This window comes from Penicillium psychrosexuale (assembly GCF_028828465.1).
Source record: "Penicillium psychrosexuale strain IBT 29551 chromosome Unknown utg000003l, whole genome shotgun sequence".
NCBI classification, from domain to species: Eukaryota; Fungi; Ascomycota; class Eurotiomycetes; order Eurotiales; family Aspergillaceae; genus Penicillium; species Penicillium psychrosexuale.
The window spans coordinates 4,788,859-4,804,418 of record NW_026643188.1 but is presented as its reverse complement, the minus strand read 5'-3'; the positions used below and the strand labels follow the sequence as shown (position 1 = coordinate 4,804,418).

General features: G+C 48.8%; 6 protein-coding genes across 6 annotated transcripts; 5 read left to right on the top strand and 1 right to left on the bottom strand.

Annotated features, from left to right (window-relative positions):
- Window positions 1-867: 867 nt before the first annotated feature.
- Window positions 868-1,794, bottom strand: N7518_005670 (uncharacterized protein; the record flags this gene model as incomplete). The annotated part of the gene is made up of 3 exons (XM_057186597.1): window positions 868-1,030; window positions 1,084-1,167; window positions 1,220-1,794. 3 exons carry the CDS (start codon window positions 1,792-1,794, stop codon window positions 868-870), a joined length of 822 nt encoding a protein of 273 aa, XP_057043367.1.
- Window positions 1,795-3,387: 1,593 nt separating this feature from the next.
- On the top strand, window positions 3,388-4,131 carry N7518_005669 (uncharacterized protein; the record flags this gene model as incomplete). Its single annotated transcript, XM_057186596.1, has 1 exon — window positions 3,388-4,131. One exon carries the CDS (start codon window positions 3,388-3,390, stop codon window positions 4,129-4,131), a length of 744 nt encoding a protein of 247 aa, XP_057043366.1.
- Window positions 4,132-5,309: 1,178 nt separating this feature from the next.
- On the top strand, window positions 5,310-5,645 carry N7518_005668 (uncharacterized protein; the record flags this gene model as incomplete). Its single annotated transcript, XM_057186595.1, has 1 exon — window positions 5,310-5,645. The coding sequence occupies one exon, from the start codon at window positions 5,310-5,312 to the stop codon at window positions 5,643-5,645; it is 336 nt and encodes a 111-aa protein (XP_057043365.1).
- Window positions 5,646-6,297: 652 nt separating this feature from the next.
- On the top strand, window positions 6,298-7,036 carry N7518_005667 (carbonic anhydrase; the record flags this gene model as incomplete). Its single annotated transcript, XM_057186594.1, has 2 exons — window positions 6,298-6,443; window positions 6,493-7,036. The coding sequence occupies 2 exons, from the start codon at window positions 6,298-6,300 to the stop codon at window positions 7,034-7,036; spliced, it is 690 nt and encodes a 229-aa protein (XP_057043364.1).
- Window positions 7,037-8,140: 1,104 nt separating this feature from the next.
- On the top strand, window positions 8,141-11,976 carry N7518_005666 (cation-transporting P-type ATPase PCA1; the record flags this gene model as incomplete). The annotated part of the gene is made up of 3 exons (XM_057186593.1): window positions 8,141-8,166; window positions 8,233-8,945; window positions 9,002-11,976. 3 exons carry the CDS (start codon window positions 8,141-8,143, stop codon window positions 11,974-11,976), a joined length of 3,714 nt encoding a protein of 1,237 aa, XP_057043363.1.
- A 1,049-nt stretch (window positions 11,977-13,025) lies between these two features.
- On the top strand, window positions 13,026-15,531 carry N7518_005665 (uncharacterized protein; the record flags this gene model as incomplete). Its single annotated transcript, XM_057186592.1, has 3 exons — window positions 13,026-13,120; window positions 13,195-13,328; window positions 13,412-15,531. The coding sequence occupies 3 exons, from the start codon at window positions 13,026-13,028 to the stop codon at window positions 15,529-15,531; spliced, it is 2,349 nt and encodes a 782-aa protein (XP_057043362.1).
- Between the last annotated feature and the right edge of the window lie 29 nt (window positions 15,532-15,560).

The window sequence follows — 15,560 nt, the reverse complement described above, 5'->3', positions numbered from 1 at the left end:
TTAAGATGAAGCTTATGCAGGAGAGTGGGCTGCGACAGCACGGGATGGTGAGGAGAAATGACGAATTGGTATAGGAATGTAACGCTGACCATCTCACGGACCCAGTGACAGCTGTAGGAGCACTCGAGGATCTTTCCCATGTTTGTAGTTGCTCCGTTGAAACCATTATAGCTCCAGATTCGCAATTTTCAAACGTCCAGAGCTTCTCACCTGTCCCCTCCCCCCAACCCTAGTCACGGGTGAAGTAGTACAGTGCGCAATCGTCAAAAATTATTGAAATGGTTCTATTGTCAAACTTCCACTTTGAAGATGCCAAGATGCCAAGATATGAGGCTCTCGACGTCAGCCTTATCCTTTTCATCAGTCAGGCGGTGGTGACGTGAATGACATCTTCGTACTTAGAAACTGGGCAGACAGGCTGTGATGTCCGATACATTGAAAAGAGTATATGGTCAGCTTGTGTCTGTCCAATTCTCAGATTAGAGGCTCAGCTTAGAAATGCAGGGGTGAATCGGTGAGGATAGCATATTGGCAATATATCTGCAGAAAGATTGTGGTCTAGGAGAAAATTGTGGAAGGGGTGCCGAAACAGAACACATTTCCAACCAACGACTCCCCTTTATTTCAAGGCCTGTTAGCGGAACTTCTATGGAGACAGCTCTACAGAGACGTGGAGGTAGACTGAAGAGTTGAGAAATTGTAGTGAGCGATTCTACGGGGGTGAGACTTTCCTAGTACTTAAAGTGAATAGAGAGAATCGTTTGTGATAGATCTTGGTAGTATCCTTTGTAAGTTAGTTGGTCAAACACATGAGACCGAGCGACAGAGATTGCCCCATGGTTCCTTCTTTGGCATCAATTCTCCTTCTCACCATCTCCAGCCGTAACGATCAGTCTCGATATCCTTCCCTGTGGGAACGTACTTCTCCTTCCTCGAGGGTGGCAGGGCCAGACGATATATCAAGAGGTTGTAGTCTGTCCATTTAGGCTCTTGGTCGATCTCCATAGCCACGTCAAAACCAGTGATTTTGCTATGTGTTATTAGCTTAAGATTCAGGAGTGTTAGGGGTATAGTAGAACATACATTTTAGCTTGTTTTCCGGTTCCATGGAGTATGATCTTTGATAAGTCTGGTGCTAAAGGCTTGAACCCAAGCCCTAGAATTTCCCTAATTCTAGTTAGCTCGAAGGACGTGATCATCATTGTACTGTATAACAAACATATAGGCGACTCTGAACTTCTCACGGATAAGCCCACGATCATTGCGACGCAAGTTCCAAAATTGCTCTAATTGCAGAGGACTTCCCGGACCCTCTTCGAATACAAGGTATATGATATATCCTTGGGGGACAAGGTCGTCTCTACCTTGCTGGTTGATTTGGTATCCAAGAAGTTTAGGGGTAAAAGGGCACCTGTTCTCTGTAAAGTTCTTCAAGGCATTTAGTTCCACGTGAGACCTAGTAGTAGCCTGTTTCTTCCGATCCTCCAAGCTGTGAAGTTCAGTGCCATCCAGAGGGATTTGTTTGTAGATATGCATAATGGCCTCATATCCGTGCTCATATCCGTTCTCGAGACGGTAACAACGATATTTTCCAACAGTAAATGCGGGGCCCATGCCTTGGGCGGAATCCTTTGGGGTAATTGGGCATGGTTCCTCACCCAGCTTCTCCATGATGACCCATTCGCGCGTTTTGTAAAACGAAGATAACACAGGGTCATCGGGATCCGGGCAGTAGGTAGTGATCTTGTCATCAATCATGTCGAGAAGAACTAGACGAGGCTCTCTTTCGGGCATCGTGAGTGCATGATGGGGAAGAAATTGTAGACGGAAGAAGGCCAGATCAAGGTGACGGTGGAAATGACGACAAATTTGTGAGGACAATTTAAAGTTAACCAGGCACCAAACTATTAAGAACATCTGATTAATAACTGACCAAGCAATATGGATGGTCTAACACTTACCGTCATCCCATCAAAAGATCCTCCAGCTATGCTCGACAAGAGTAATGCACGTAGCTGTGTAAGTGTCTAAGATGTAAGTTTCTAGGAGAAAAGGAGTGAGCAAAAAGTCTGAAAGCTAAGGTGCCACAAAGTACGGCAGTCTCTGACTCATTTTTCCTGCAGTAGATTTCTGTACTTTATACAATTCAATATTATACGCAGGGGCATAGGGGCCAGGGTTAACGGAGTACTTTCGGACTTGATGCATACATGTCGGAGAAAAACAGGGCACGTTATCACTAGGCGATAACCGGTGTATTTCTCGTTCCGACAATACAATGGTGCCTTATGCCTTAATTTGGTATGACAGAAAAATCAAGATACCTGAATTGCAATTACAGAGGCCCGCGGGTATCTGCCTTGGATAGCATCTGGCCCCATGAATATGGAGCTATTTTTGCCATACAAATCCATACATCGCATGATTCTTGAAATTGGGTTCATTGATAGCCCTCTCAATCTCGATATCTGCCTTATTAGTTTACTTATTTATATAGTCTCAATGGACTTGATTTTTATTATATTGAATAGAGAATTGGTAGTTCATCCAACATGAGAGGTTTTTACGACTTCAGCTTCGGGAAGTAACAGGTATACGGCAAGCGGCAGACAGCATCGACAGACGGCACGCCGGATAGGTATCAAATTTGTCCCCTCTGGAAGGTACTATTCGGTTCATTTTGATCAAATGCCTAAGCAATGTAGCAAGAATCAGGCATTTTAGAAGTGTGGGTATATCAATACAAAAAGGCAGTCTGCATCATTACTTTGACTCTTCTAGGTTTGTTTGCATGCAGCTGCTAGGCCCATCCTACCGCAGGTGTGCTAACAAACTCTCACTTCTGCCTAGTCTAGTGCTCAAACTTGGTCTGTATCTTATCCAGGTCTTATTGTAGGAAGATGTAACAATAGGTAACATACCTAATGGGAATAGCACCTCATTCGAGATAATCCAGGTCTTTTTCTATAATTCGTTCAATGTCTGGAGGTTTGATTTTGATGCATTCAGGCATACACTGGGGCTTTCTCAGCCATTCGTGCTGCAGCTTGTCACACTTGTCTTAGACCTTGTGGCTTCCCGGCCGTTTGTCTCGATGAAGCTCTCTAAATAGAGAGCTATTTAGAGAGCTTCATAGGAGTAGCTGGATCATTATCATCATCTATCCAGACATTCTCACTCTCTCTTTCTCTCTCTCTCTCTCTCTCTTATTGCTTCCTAACCCAGTAATTTGCGCATCCCAACAACAAAGTCCTTTCTTGGCTTTTTTGCATTCTAGACTGCCTTTTGTGTTTGTGTTTTGAATTTTCTAATTTCTCAGTAAGTATTACCCAAGAGACTTGCACGTGAAGCTTAATTGGTATACTGACAAAAAGCTCTGTTCAGATAATGCCTGAAATCCGTTCGCGCAACGCAGTTGAGAGCGCTCTTCCGAGCCTTCTGATTGCCCCCAACACGACCAAATCCTCTGCATTGCATAAGGTTATGTATACTGGTCCGCTATCTCCATGGCAAACATTCGAGGCCAGTGTCCGGGCTAGCATGTTGATAAAATGGTCATCGGCCGTGGTCGACTATCAGCTTCGAGACCGGGACCTGAGAGCAGAGGAAGTCTATGTTGCCGATGAAACAGGCGTTCAGGGACGGTTCGACCAATCTGTGGGCCAGGTTCTTGGCTCCGTCTTCCGGGCACAGGGTGTGAACATTCGCTTTGCTGACTTTAAGTCGGCTGGAACTGGATATACCAAGGTACCTGATGTTGCCTTGGTATCGCAGAATCCTCCACTTCCCCTCAAAGCCGTGGGGGAACTGAAGGTTCCCTGGGTCCCGGAGCACGCAATGGAATTTCGATTCTTCGACGAGAATTTGTTCCGCCGTACTATCGGCCAAGTGGTCGAATATATGGTGGATCAAGGAATGCCGTATGCATTCCACTCTACGTACGAAGAAACTATCATGCTTCGCCAGGTGATGGTGAACAATGTGTGGACGATCCAGTATTCACCAGCCATCGATAGCGACGCCATTGACATTTCCACCAAACAGTGTTTTTGGTACCTGGCATCGGTGGCAGCTGCAGCGGCCCGTATCTATCCCCCACAGCACAAGGACCAGTTGTTTAAATTCTGGTGATGTCTTCGTTCACCGTGCCTCGTTTTTATTTCATTTTCTCTTTTCCTACCTTGCTCGTTGATACCTTTGCCTTCATCATTTTGCATGTGCCCTCTCATTTCTTTGTTTTCCTTACTTTTATTATTTTATGTTAGATGCCAACTATGAGACAGTTCTCTCTGTTCACTTCTGTCTTGGTCCATCTCATTACACAGGAATCAACACATATTGTTTCTCCATACAAGATCAGCATTGTATAGTCTTAGGAGTTTCTTTGTTTCTTTGGCGGCGTAGGCCTGATATCACCAAATATCTCAAGTCGCAGTTCTTATAGAGTAAGCTTTTCCCGGTCTTATTTGAAATCCTATACAATTCATTGCGTCGCGACACCGAGACCTGGTTCTCACCTCACTCTTCTCAGGGTCAGACTCATCAGAATCCACTGCTAAGGTCAGGGCGAGCACGTCCAAGCACGCGGTTGCGGCTTGGATTGCGGCGAAAAACGGAGCATTGCGAAAGTTGTAGATCGCACTTTGAATATACTGTAGCATAATCCAAGCTAGTATATTCCTTTGATTTTCTTATATTTCTCCTGGTCTCTCTGCACCGCTGTCCTATTCTTCTAGGATGAACTTCCATACTCACCGATTTCCAAACGTCATGGAAACTTTCCCTCCACAGCTTTCTCGGGTCTCAATTCAGGAGATGGACAGAAATAAAGTAGGGACAAGAATATACACTGGCAGGTACTTCTTAACTCATCTTTTCCACTCGCGGAGTGTCCGATTTGATGGTCAGACAATGCTACTATATATCGATACATTTCGACTAGCGGTATTACCGTCGCATTATCATATGTGGATAGAGAAGTGCAGCACATGATAATTTCCCAAACACCAAAATTTAAAGAATACGAAAATCTTGTAGTCCGAACCGTGATCGAACCCTAGTTGGAAGTCAAACTGAGAGTCATTGTCTGAGCGGAGTAGCAGCCATCCCGGGGAGGAAAAGAGAAAGTGTCGTCAACATCGTGAACCTGCACAAAGTGAAGCGCCAGCGCTACTCATTCCACCATCTAGATCTAGGACTGCTTGCATGGTCTCCCGACGGAACCATTTTGCCGGCTTGCACCTCGGTGACCCAACCCAAGTGTCCCTGCTCCAAGCGGAGATGGACAGTCACCATGGGACGGCAAGAGCATGCATCCCCAGCCTCGCGAGCGACAACATGAGCCGCCTGGTCAGCACATGGGCCGCGAGCAGGTAAGCTGCTCAAGAGCTTTCGTTTGTCGTCCACCAGCCGCTACCCGGTCAGCTTCTGCAGATCTCGTCGGACGGCGTCAGTGTGGGGCCGGCTTATCGTGCACCTGGCACCCGAAATCCGGCTTGCTCTACGAGCTCGAATCCGCGCGGGCCGGCGCCGATCTATTTCCCCTGGCTATCTCACCCGAGTGCCAACTTCTTGCGTGCCGCTCCGACACGGGCCGAGGTGTGCGACCTTGGAAACGCGACGGTTCAGTGCGGGCGGCGGTATGATGCTGACCGTAGAATGTGAATGGCAGAATCAGAGTCATGGCGTCATTGGTTTATAACGTCCTTGACGAAGGATACCCCCGAAACTGAATACCCACGAGCTAGCGGGAGTGCAAGTGGAGATGCGACCATTCCAGGTATCAGGGTCGACGAAATCGATGCAAGCTGAGTATGCTGTTAGTTGCGCAGACATCACTTTCAGATACTGCACGTATTTGAGATCTGTTAGGCTTCGTCTGCAAAATTATATTCTCATTCCCTGTACATTCTACACTTTCTTCCGCCTTTTTCTGCCGTCTAGCTATAAAACCGATGAGGGATATCCAAAACAAGACATCCAGAAACATTACCCAAAAGACATGACAGACCGCATAAGTGGCTGGCTACTCTTGAGATAGTGAAACTGTAGTCGAAATAGTCGGTGTAAAATTGACACTAAGAGTTTCCGTTAGACCGTGATAACTCAATACCCGAAGGCAAAGGACCGGGTCCTTGGAAAAGGTTGCGGATGGTCCCGAGGTCTTGACACGTGCTTATATAAGCACAAACCCCTCGACAGGTCCCAACAGATTCGGATCTGCTTCCTGCTCTGCGTGAGACCACCAAAACCTCAAACCACATTCATATTTGCCAAGTTTTTGTACACTCCGACAAGATGGCCTCCGAACCAAACGGCAATCACTATCTCCAACAGTCGCTCGACCATATCTTCCAAAACAACAAGAAATGGGTCGCGTCGAAAAAAGAGACAGATGCGACCTTTTTCGACAAGCTTGCTGCTGGGCAATCACCAGACTATCTGTAAGCAAGATAGGCTCCAACTTTGTCTTTTTCGTCTAACGGCAATCAGGTACATAGGCTGTAGCGATAGCCGTGTCCCCGCCAACGAAATCATGGGTCTGGAGGCGGGCGAGGTCTTCGTTCACCGTAACATCGCCAACCTAGTGCCCAATGTTGACCTCAACGTCATGTCGGTGATCAACTATGCCGTGCGGCACCTCAAAGTCAAGCATATCATCGTGTGCGGCCACTACAACTGTGGAGGTGTTCAGGCGGCCTTGACACCTGCTGATCTGGGATTGCTTAACCCATGGCTGCGAAACATCCGCGATGTTTATCGCTTGCACGAGCAAGAACTTGACGAAATACCCGACGAGCACGACCGATACAATCGATTGATTGAACTCAATGTGATCGAATCCTGTAGGAATATCATCAAAACCGCGGCTGTCCAACAAAGCTACCAAGAGAACCAGTATCCCATCGTTCATGGTTGGGTTTTTGATCTGGCCGACGGTCTGCTGAAAAACCTCGAGATCGATTTCGAGGTTGAGTTGGCGGATGTGCAGAAAATATACTGTCTGAAGCCGGGTTCCAGTTCGGGGCATCATTGAATGATCACCACAGTTGTCAACTGCCAGCCACGAGTCAAGTGTTTGGTTTGTTGTTGCCCAGCCTGTATCCTTCCGACTGCTCTTTTGTCCTGTTTTTCCCTACCTTCATGGCTGTGGGTGGTCTCTGTCATAGTCAGTTTTTCCATTTCGTGAATCTCATTTACTTCTTGTTTCTTTGCACACAGTATACCCCATACGCACACGTGCATCACGTAATGGAAACCATGCGGAGTTGAAGAATGCCGTCGTATTGTAGTAAATAGGAATGAGAAAGAAACATGGAATGAATTGAGCTGTTCACTGAGAGGGAGAGAAGAGGAAGAAAGGCTGCCTCAACACCTGTTCCAGTGGACGTGCTGCCTTTCCAATAATCAATAGGCCTGGTAGGCACATTGGATTATTTGGTATAATTATCGAGCATCCAATCCCCAGAAACTGTGGTGCTGCCTGTTCAAGGCGAAGTATATAGTTCGGCTCGGTCGGCTCGGCAGCTTCGTGTTTCGCTCTGTCCAAAAGGGTAAGTACTGATGTTATGGAATGCTGCAGGGCGTATTGCGGGGAATCAAAGGCCAACTTGCAAGTTGCAACGGTAATGGGCTGAGTTTTAAAAGGAGGGAACGACTTAGGGCCTGCACTACCGGGGCCGGTTGTCGGTTCCGAGACATAGCCGGTTCGGCCGAAACTTCATTTCCACGTGCTTTGAGTTTAATGCAATTCCCAGGAACCAATAGAATGTAGGCTCGCGTCCTAAGTGGACCCTTGACTTGGATATTCATTGCCTAAAACGGACTTCGGGATATGCACAACATACATAAGTACCGGACCTTTGGGCTCCACTGGTAAAAATGCAACCTTGGAAGCACGGAGGACCTTGTAAGGTTAAACTGCCAAGCATTCGTACACATCCGTATTAGCGGACAATGGCTGTATTTGAAGTATTCTTCACGAGCATGCTGGTACTGTAGGAGACTAGGAGTATCTAAATTGCGGGGCCCCGGGAATCACATTGCCATCCAACATCTAGTTATCTTGTTTCACCTCGGTTTCACATAGAGAAAGCATATAGTATACAACAAAGCGCTCTGCTCGACATTTGCTAGAATAATGAATTGGTTTACTACTCAAATACGGTAACTGGCGTGTAAGTAGTTAGTGAAAGGCTCTCTAGGTTTAATTAAGCGTACTACGAATAGTAGTTCCCTGCAAACAAGCCAAACAAGCCAAACAAGCCAAAAGGTGACTCCACTCCCTCGGGTCCCAGATCCCCACAATCCTCCACGACTCCACGTGAACTATCCAACCAGCATTATGGGACGCTCTTGCTGTGAAAGGACGCCCTCTCAAGCGGATGCGATTGATAAAGCTGAGTTGAAGAAACCAGATACTTCCTCGAATTGTTGTGGCAGTTCATCGGAGACGTCAAGTCAAGAGAAGTCTTGTGGGAACGGCGCTATCCGAAACAACGACAAAACAGATGACAATAATGCCAATGCAACTTCCTCTGCCCAACCTGCTGACCCCGTATGCAAGGACCCTATTGATCCTTGTAAGGGTACAGCTCTGTCTGGGGCTTGCGAGGAAGGCTGCTGCGGCGACCAGTCTGCCTCGGCTGTTGGTAAGAACATCCATCGTCTTGATGCTTTTGCCGCTAACGTAGCTTGTTGCGCAGGAGATTGTACCGCCAAAGCTGAAATGTTAAGCTGTAGTGTTTCTTCGGGCCACCCTCTCACACACACCGGCTCCGGTACCCCATGGTCGAGTGAACATGCTACTTCCGTTGAACCTATTGTGGCAGAGTGCTGCCAAGGCAAGCCTTCGCCCTGCTGTGATGAGGCCTGCCTTGATCGTCTGGCTTTACGTGAGTGTCATACGGGGTCAAATATACCATGCATGGAAGCAGCTGGTTACTGTATGTTGAAAAATGGCTTATGTCCTATTACTCTACTAATTTTGGGTCTAATGCAGCTCTTTCCTCGACATCCACATCGACAGAAGGTGCAACGCTTCAGGGCAGAGCTTGCAATCGACATCATCGCTCAGTTAGAGAGCAGTATGCTGCTGGGCTTACAGCACTGGGGTGTATCTGCCGTGCTCTTCTTGCCCTTGGCAAGGAATCATGCTGCGAGCCTCGAAAGCGCTCTTCGCTGGGTAAGGGTCGGTGCTCTGAACGGCCATTGAAACAGTCTGTCTCGTGCGTCTCGGTTGAATCTTGCTGCGCAAGTAGTACACCTTCAAGTCAATCGCCGCTTCGAAGTACCGACCATGGCGGAAAGTACAAGACTGCACGTGTAACTAAAACTCGTGCCAGCCAAGGTTGCTCCGCCAACTCTTGCTGCAAACCCCAAATTACCACCTGCGGCGACAACTTCACCGATCCCTGTATCTCCGAATCAGACAAATCAGAGATAAAGTCAGCGGATGGCTCTTGTGCTGATATTTGCTGTACCTCCGAAAAGCCACCCTTACCCAACGACGAGAAGGGTGGGGCTGTTAGAATTGCCCCTGATCTCGAGGGTCAGGCCATAGGCATCGAGCATGTGGTCCTCTTGATATCTGGTATGACTTGCACTGGCTGTGAGACGAAACTCAACAGAACCCTCGCGACAATGTCAGGGGTTGGGAACTTGAGGACAAGTTTGGTTCTATCTCGAGCTGAATTCGACTTGGACCTCAGTATCTCTACTGTGGAGCTTGTTATGAAGCACTTGGAGCGGACCACAGAGTTCAAATGTGAGATAATCGCCAGTAATGGGTCAGCTATGGATATAATTGTTTCTGGGGATCCAGGTTTGATCGTCAACCAGGCTTGGCCGCAAGGTGTGAGTGACATTTCGCTCGTCGGGAATTGCACTATTCGTGTTTCTTTTGATCCAGAAGTGGTTGGAGCACGAGATCTCATTGAAAAGCACTGGGGTGATATAGCAAGTCTTGCGCCCATCTGTGGTGATCCAACACTTGCAGCTGGTAGCAAGCATGTCCGCCATTCCGGGTTCATGACTCTCTTATCTGCAGTTCTCACGATCCCAGTTTTAGTCATGGCATGGGCCCCCATCCCCGAGAGAAAAATCGCCTATAGCTCCGCCTCGCTGGCTTTGGCTACTATCATTCAGGTTGTCATAGCAGGACCTTTTTACCCCAAAGCTTTGAAGGCCCTTGTATTTTCGCGAGTCATTGAGATGGACCTTCTTATTGTGTTGAGCACCAGCGTGGCATACATTTTCTCTGTGGTTTCTTTCGGCTTTCTCGTTGCTGGTAAACCTCTTTCCACTGGCCAATTCTTTGAAACAAGCACACTTCTAGTTACATTGATCATGTTCGGACGATATGTCGCTACACTTGCACGACAAAAAGCGGTCGAGTCAATATCTATTCGATCACTTCAGGCCCAAACTGCCCTTCTTGTGGACGAATCACCCTCAATAGATGCTCGTGAAGTCGACGTCAGGCTACTGCAATACGGAGACAGGTTCAAGGTCCTTCCCGATATGAGAATCCCGACCGACGGGACTGTTGTATCTGGGTCGTCTGAAGTGAACGAGTCAATGCTCACTGGAGAGTCGCGGCATGTCGAAAAGAAACCCAAGTCGCGTGTCATTGCAGGGACAATCAACGGATCGGCAAGTCTAATTGTCAGGCTAACTCGCCTCCCAGGTGACAACGCCATTAACACTATCGCCGCCATGGTCGATGAAGCCAAGCTTTCCAAGCCAAAGATCCAAGAACTTGCCGACAAGGTGGCTTCATATTTTGTTCCAGTCATTGTGGGCTTGACTATTGTCACATTTGTTATTTGGGTGGCTCTTGGCATATCAATACAAGCTAAGACTAGATCCGAAGCAACTGTGCAGGCTGTCACCTACGCCATCACGGTGCTTATAGTTTCATGTCCTTGTGCCATTGGTCTTGCCGTACCGATGGTGGTTGTCATTTGCAGCGGTATCGCAGCAGAGCGAGGGGTTATATTCAAGTCGGCGCATTCTATCGAAGTCGCCCATAGAGCCTCTCATGTGGTCCTTGACAAGACAGGAACGCTGACTCAGGGAAAGCTCAGCGTAGTCGTTGAGAGTTACCTCGGAGACGGGGAATCATGCCTGTCGCTTCTTTTGGGCCTGATCGGTGACAGCAAGCACCCGGTTTCGGTTGCTGTTGGTAATCATATTAGGCACAAGGGGATTGTTGCAACAGCTGTCCCTGACGTCAAAAGCTTGACAGGCCGAGGTGTGGAAGCTAAACTAGGTAGTCAAACGCTACAAGCTGGGAATTCTCGCTGGCTGAAGACTTCTACGCACCCCCTGGTGCAACCGGTGCTTACAAAAGGCTATACTGTGTTCTGCTTCACCATAAATGGTGTGCTACTCGCTGTCTTTGGTCTTGAGGACTCTCTCCGAGCTGATGCACCCCATGTGGTCAATACCCTACAGAGACGCGGCGTGACGGTTCATGTGGTATCGGGCGACGACGAAGGCGCCGTGCAAAACGTGGCGACATATTTAGCTATCCCCGAGAGCAACATTCGTGCTCGTAGCTCTCCAGCGGACAAGCAGGTCTACATCAAAGATCTCCTGGGCAGTCTTTCAGGTGGTAAGGAGCCGATTGTCATCTTCTGCGGGGATGGCACTAATGACGCCGTGGCGCTCGCGCAAGCAACCATCGGCGTTCACATAAACGAAGGCAGTGATGTTGCCCAGTCTGCAGCCGATGTCGTGCTTATGCGTCCAGATCTGTCTGGCCTTCTCACCATGATGGATGCCAGCAAGGTCTCTATGAGACGTATCAAATTCAACTTCGTTTGGAGCTTCGTCTACAACACATTTGCCGTGCTACTTGCGGCTGGGGCTTTTGTGAATGTCAGGATTCCGCCCGAGTTTGCAGGTCTGGGGGAGCTAATTAGTGTATTGCCCGTCATCATCGCTGCTGTGCTCTTACGATGGTCTATCTAGCTTGTGGGTGGAATAATCATTATGTTATCTGAAATTATCTTCTCCAACAGAAGATGATCCATCTTCTTTCGATATGTCAGAACGGCTTTGAGATCTATTGTGTCCGGCTGGTTGTTTTCAACAAGCAATCTTCCATGTCTTTTAGTACAATCCAAGAATTTTCCACAGTATTTTATAATACTAGTCTCCTATACATATAGACCTATATCGTACTGATTCTCCTTCAGATGTCTTTTTATATGCCTTTCATGCTACCTCAACTCCCAATTCTGACATATATACCGAGATTGCGGTCCAATTGTATTAATATAAGTTTCTACGATCTATATTATCATCAATGCAATATAAATGAAATATCATCTAGCTCTCACACTTGAACTCTGAATTTTTACTCTGAATTTTTACTTTGAATAGCGACACACGCCTAACCCTAAATAAAGCCTTTCGCTTTGGTATACATGAAAACAGTCGCCGCTCTTCATATATACACCCGCAATCTGTTCTGTGGCTAATATTGGTTTTTTTAACATCCCTAAATAATGCTTTTACTAGTTACAGAAATTATAGCGAAGGGTATTCAGGCGACAGAGTACATGTACGCTTATAAGGGTCGCTTGTCTTATAGATCTATGCCACATATGTATTTTGAACATGAAGATAAGGTGACTATCTGGGCTTTCACTAACTACTGTATAACACTATTGTGTTTGCAATATCAAGATTATACGTAGTAAGGAGTATGAGTGAAGGATATATCGATTTTTGAGATATCAAGATCAAAGGACCAACTGGCAAGTGGAGAGTTGGCTCCCGAGACTCTGGTCACCGCCATCGCCACAAGGTGGCTTGTGTGCTTCTCCTCATCCAACCTCTTTTCCATAACCACCCAACGCTGCCTGCTTCCTATTCACCGTATTTTGCTAGAAATATTTCATACCTTCGCGTCTCCTCCTTGGTTACTCAATCTGGGTTTGTTACTCATTCAACCAATGAACCGATCATCAACGTGAAGAAGACCACGCACACACAACCCCACAGACCGAGCCGCCATGGCGCGACGGTACGAGATCGATGAGCTGATATGGCTCCGCGGCTCGCCCCTTGTCGCAAAGCCTGCTGGTCTGCCTCCAATGGAAGAGTGGATGTATGGTAGCTCCAATGCTTGCAATTCTTCAGCTGTCCCGCACTGTCACCGTCAAGACTGACCGCAACCTGTAGGCCTCAACCTGACCAAACAACCACACAACGCAAAACCCATGGCACCCGTGATGTCAACAGTCCGGCAGAGACTGGCACAAACAGAAGACCTAGCTTTTTTGAAGCCAAACATATCTCTCGGGGATCTAATTCTGGTATTATTGTCTCCCTTTCTGTCGAACATCAAGTATCCCGACCTATCTAAGGCATTTGCTAATTGGATTTCTTCTATTTTCAGAGGATATTGTACTCGGTCCCCCCAAAACCGCCTTCGCCTCATCTCGCATTGGCGGCAAAGGCTCGTTCGATCTGACGGACCGACCAGCGGCACGGCCAAATGATTCGGATGAAACGAAGAACGACCGATTCAACTTCAGAGACAGGTTGTTCAAGGACCGCGATGCCCCAGATAAAGAGTTAGATCGACGGGAAGCCAAGCCGGGGCCACTGACTGCCCGGCGTGGTGAGAGAGAAGACTGGAATGCCGGGCGCCCACGTCGCACATTCGGCCCAGATGAGCAGGAGCGCAAGCCTCGACGAAACGGCGAATTCGACAGATGGGAAAACAAAGAAGGACCCCGCGATCCCAATGCTGAACGGGTTCCCCGTGACAAAGATGGCCGATTCCCCATTCGGAAAGAAGGACAGCCCCCACGATCCAAATATGAAGGAAGCTGGTTCCGCGAAGAACAGGCCCAAGAAGCCGCTGATGCGGATGATGATAAACCGCCGTTGCGCAACCGAGAATGGCGCCAAAACCAGACCCGACACGGCACCGAGCGTGAGTGGAACCGCGGCGCCAAATTTGAACAAGAACCTGAATGGCTGGATGCCAATGAACGAGACGAACCACGACGAGCACACACCCAGGAGGACTTTGAGCGTTGGAAAGAGCGTATGAAGGCTGGATCTGGATCTGGATTATCCGCACAAACCCCGGCACCTGCTGAGGAGAAGAGAGAAGCACATGTTGAAGAGCAAAAGCCGGAGACCCGCCGCACTGATGGTGAGATCTTCAGCAATTCCGGTGCTCAGTTTATGTCCGACGACTCGATGGAACGATTCTTCGGACTGCTGAGCGATTCGAAGGTTCAGCCTCAGACCCCAGAAGCCAGTACTCCTATCGCTGCCGATCCAGTTGCCAAAAAGGAACCCTCCCTCTTTCTCGGAAAGCCTGGAAAATCATCTCGTTTTGCGGGTCTCTTTAGCCCCATGCCAGAGAGCCCTGCCAGAGAACCCGAACCGATGCCTTATTTCAGTGCCCCTCCCCAGCCCCAGCATTATCAACAGCCCCAGCAGGCGTCTGAGAGTATGCCTTTCCCATCCCACAGTGCGGACCAAGAAGGCTTTCAGCGCATTCTGCAGATGCTTGGTGGACAACGCTCGGAGAATACTACGCCTCACGAGATGGGTTTACCTCAGCAGCAACGGAATATCTCCATGATGCACGGCGAGCAGCAACATGCTGCCCCATCTCTGTCATCTCCTAGGGAACCTACTCACCGATCCGATTATATGGGCGCTGGTCCCGAGAACCCCATGGCCCAAGTTAGCTCCAAGGATCCCCAGGCGCTAGAGAGGGCCCACTTGCTTCGTTTGATGCAGCAAGTCCGAGTCGGTCCACCATCTGCGGGTCATCTATCCCAGCAGTCTCCAAACTCGGGTATTGCCCCTCCTCCAGGTCTCATGCCAGAAGGCATGCCACGCCCCCCGCCAGGGCTTTCTGCCCAAAAGACACCGAATTTCCTCGACGACCCAGCAATTGCAAACATGCAGCGACCAGATAGCGAGCACCTCCGCCGGCGACCTGCGAATGGTCCGCCTATGGGATTCTTTGACGATATGTCGTTCCCTCAGGGCAATCAAGGCCCCATGACCCCGGGTGGCTCGCGACCTCTTCAAGGCGCGAATCAGCCTCCCATGCCGCTTCAGCGACCCCCGGGTCTCGAGCATCTGCCACCCCTCGGATGGACTGGCCAGCCTGTCCCGCAGCAGGGTGTATCGAGTCCTATGGGCCCTCCTCCTGGAATATCCACTCCAGGCCGCGGCATGAATCCCAACTTCCCCCCTGGCATGCTTCCTATGCCCGGCAACGCACCCCCAATGAATGAGCGCCAAGGCTTCCCGCGCGGTCTACCTCCAGGCATGATGCCACCTCCGGGTTATATGAACGGCCCTCCTCCAGGCTTCCCTCCCATGCCGCCAAACCCCGAGGCCATGATGGGACTTGGTCCCTTCGGTGGTAACCCTGGCCCACAGGGCCCTCCCCCCTCGTCTAGACACCTGATAGAGATGTTTGGCCAGTCAAACGGCGGTGACGTCCGTGGTGGTATGGTCGGTCCCGGCCAGTTCAGATAAACGGAGAATATTGGAAAAGGATTTCTATC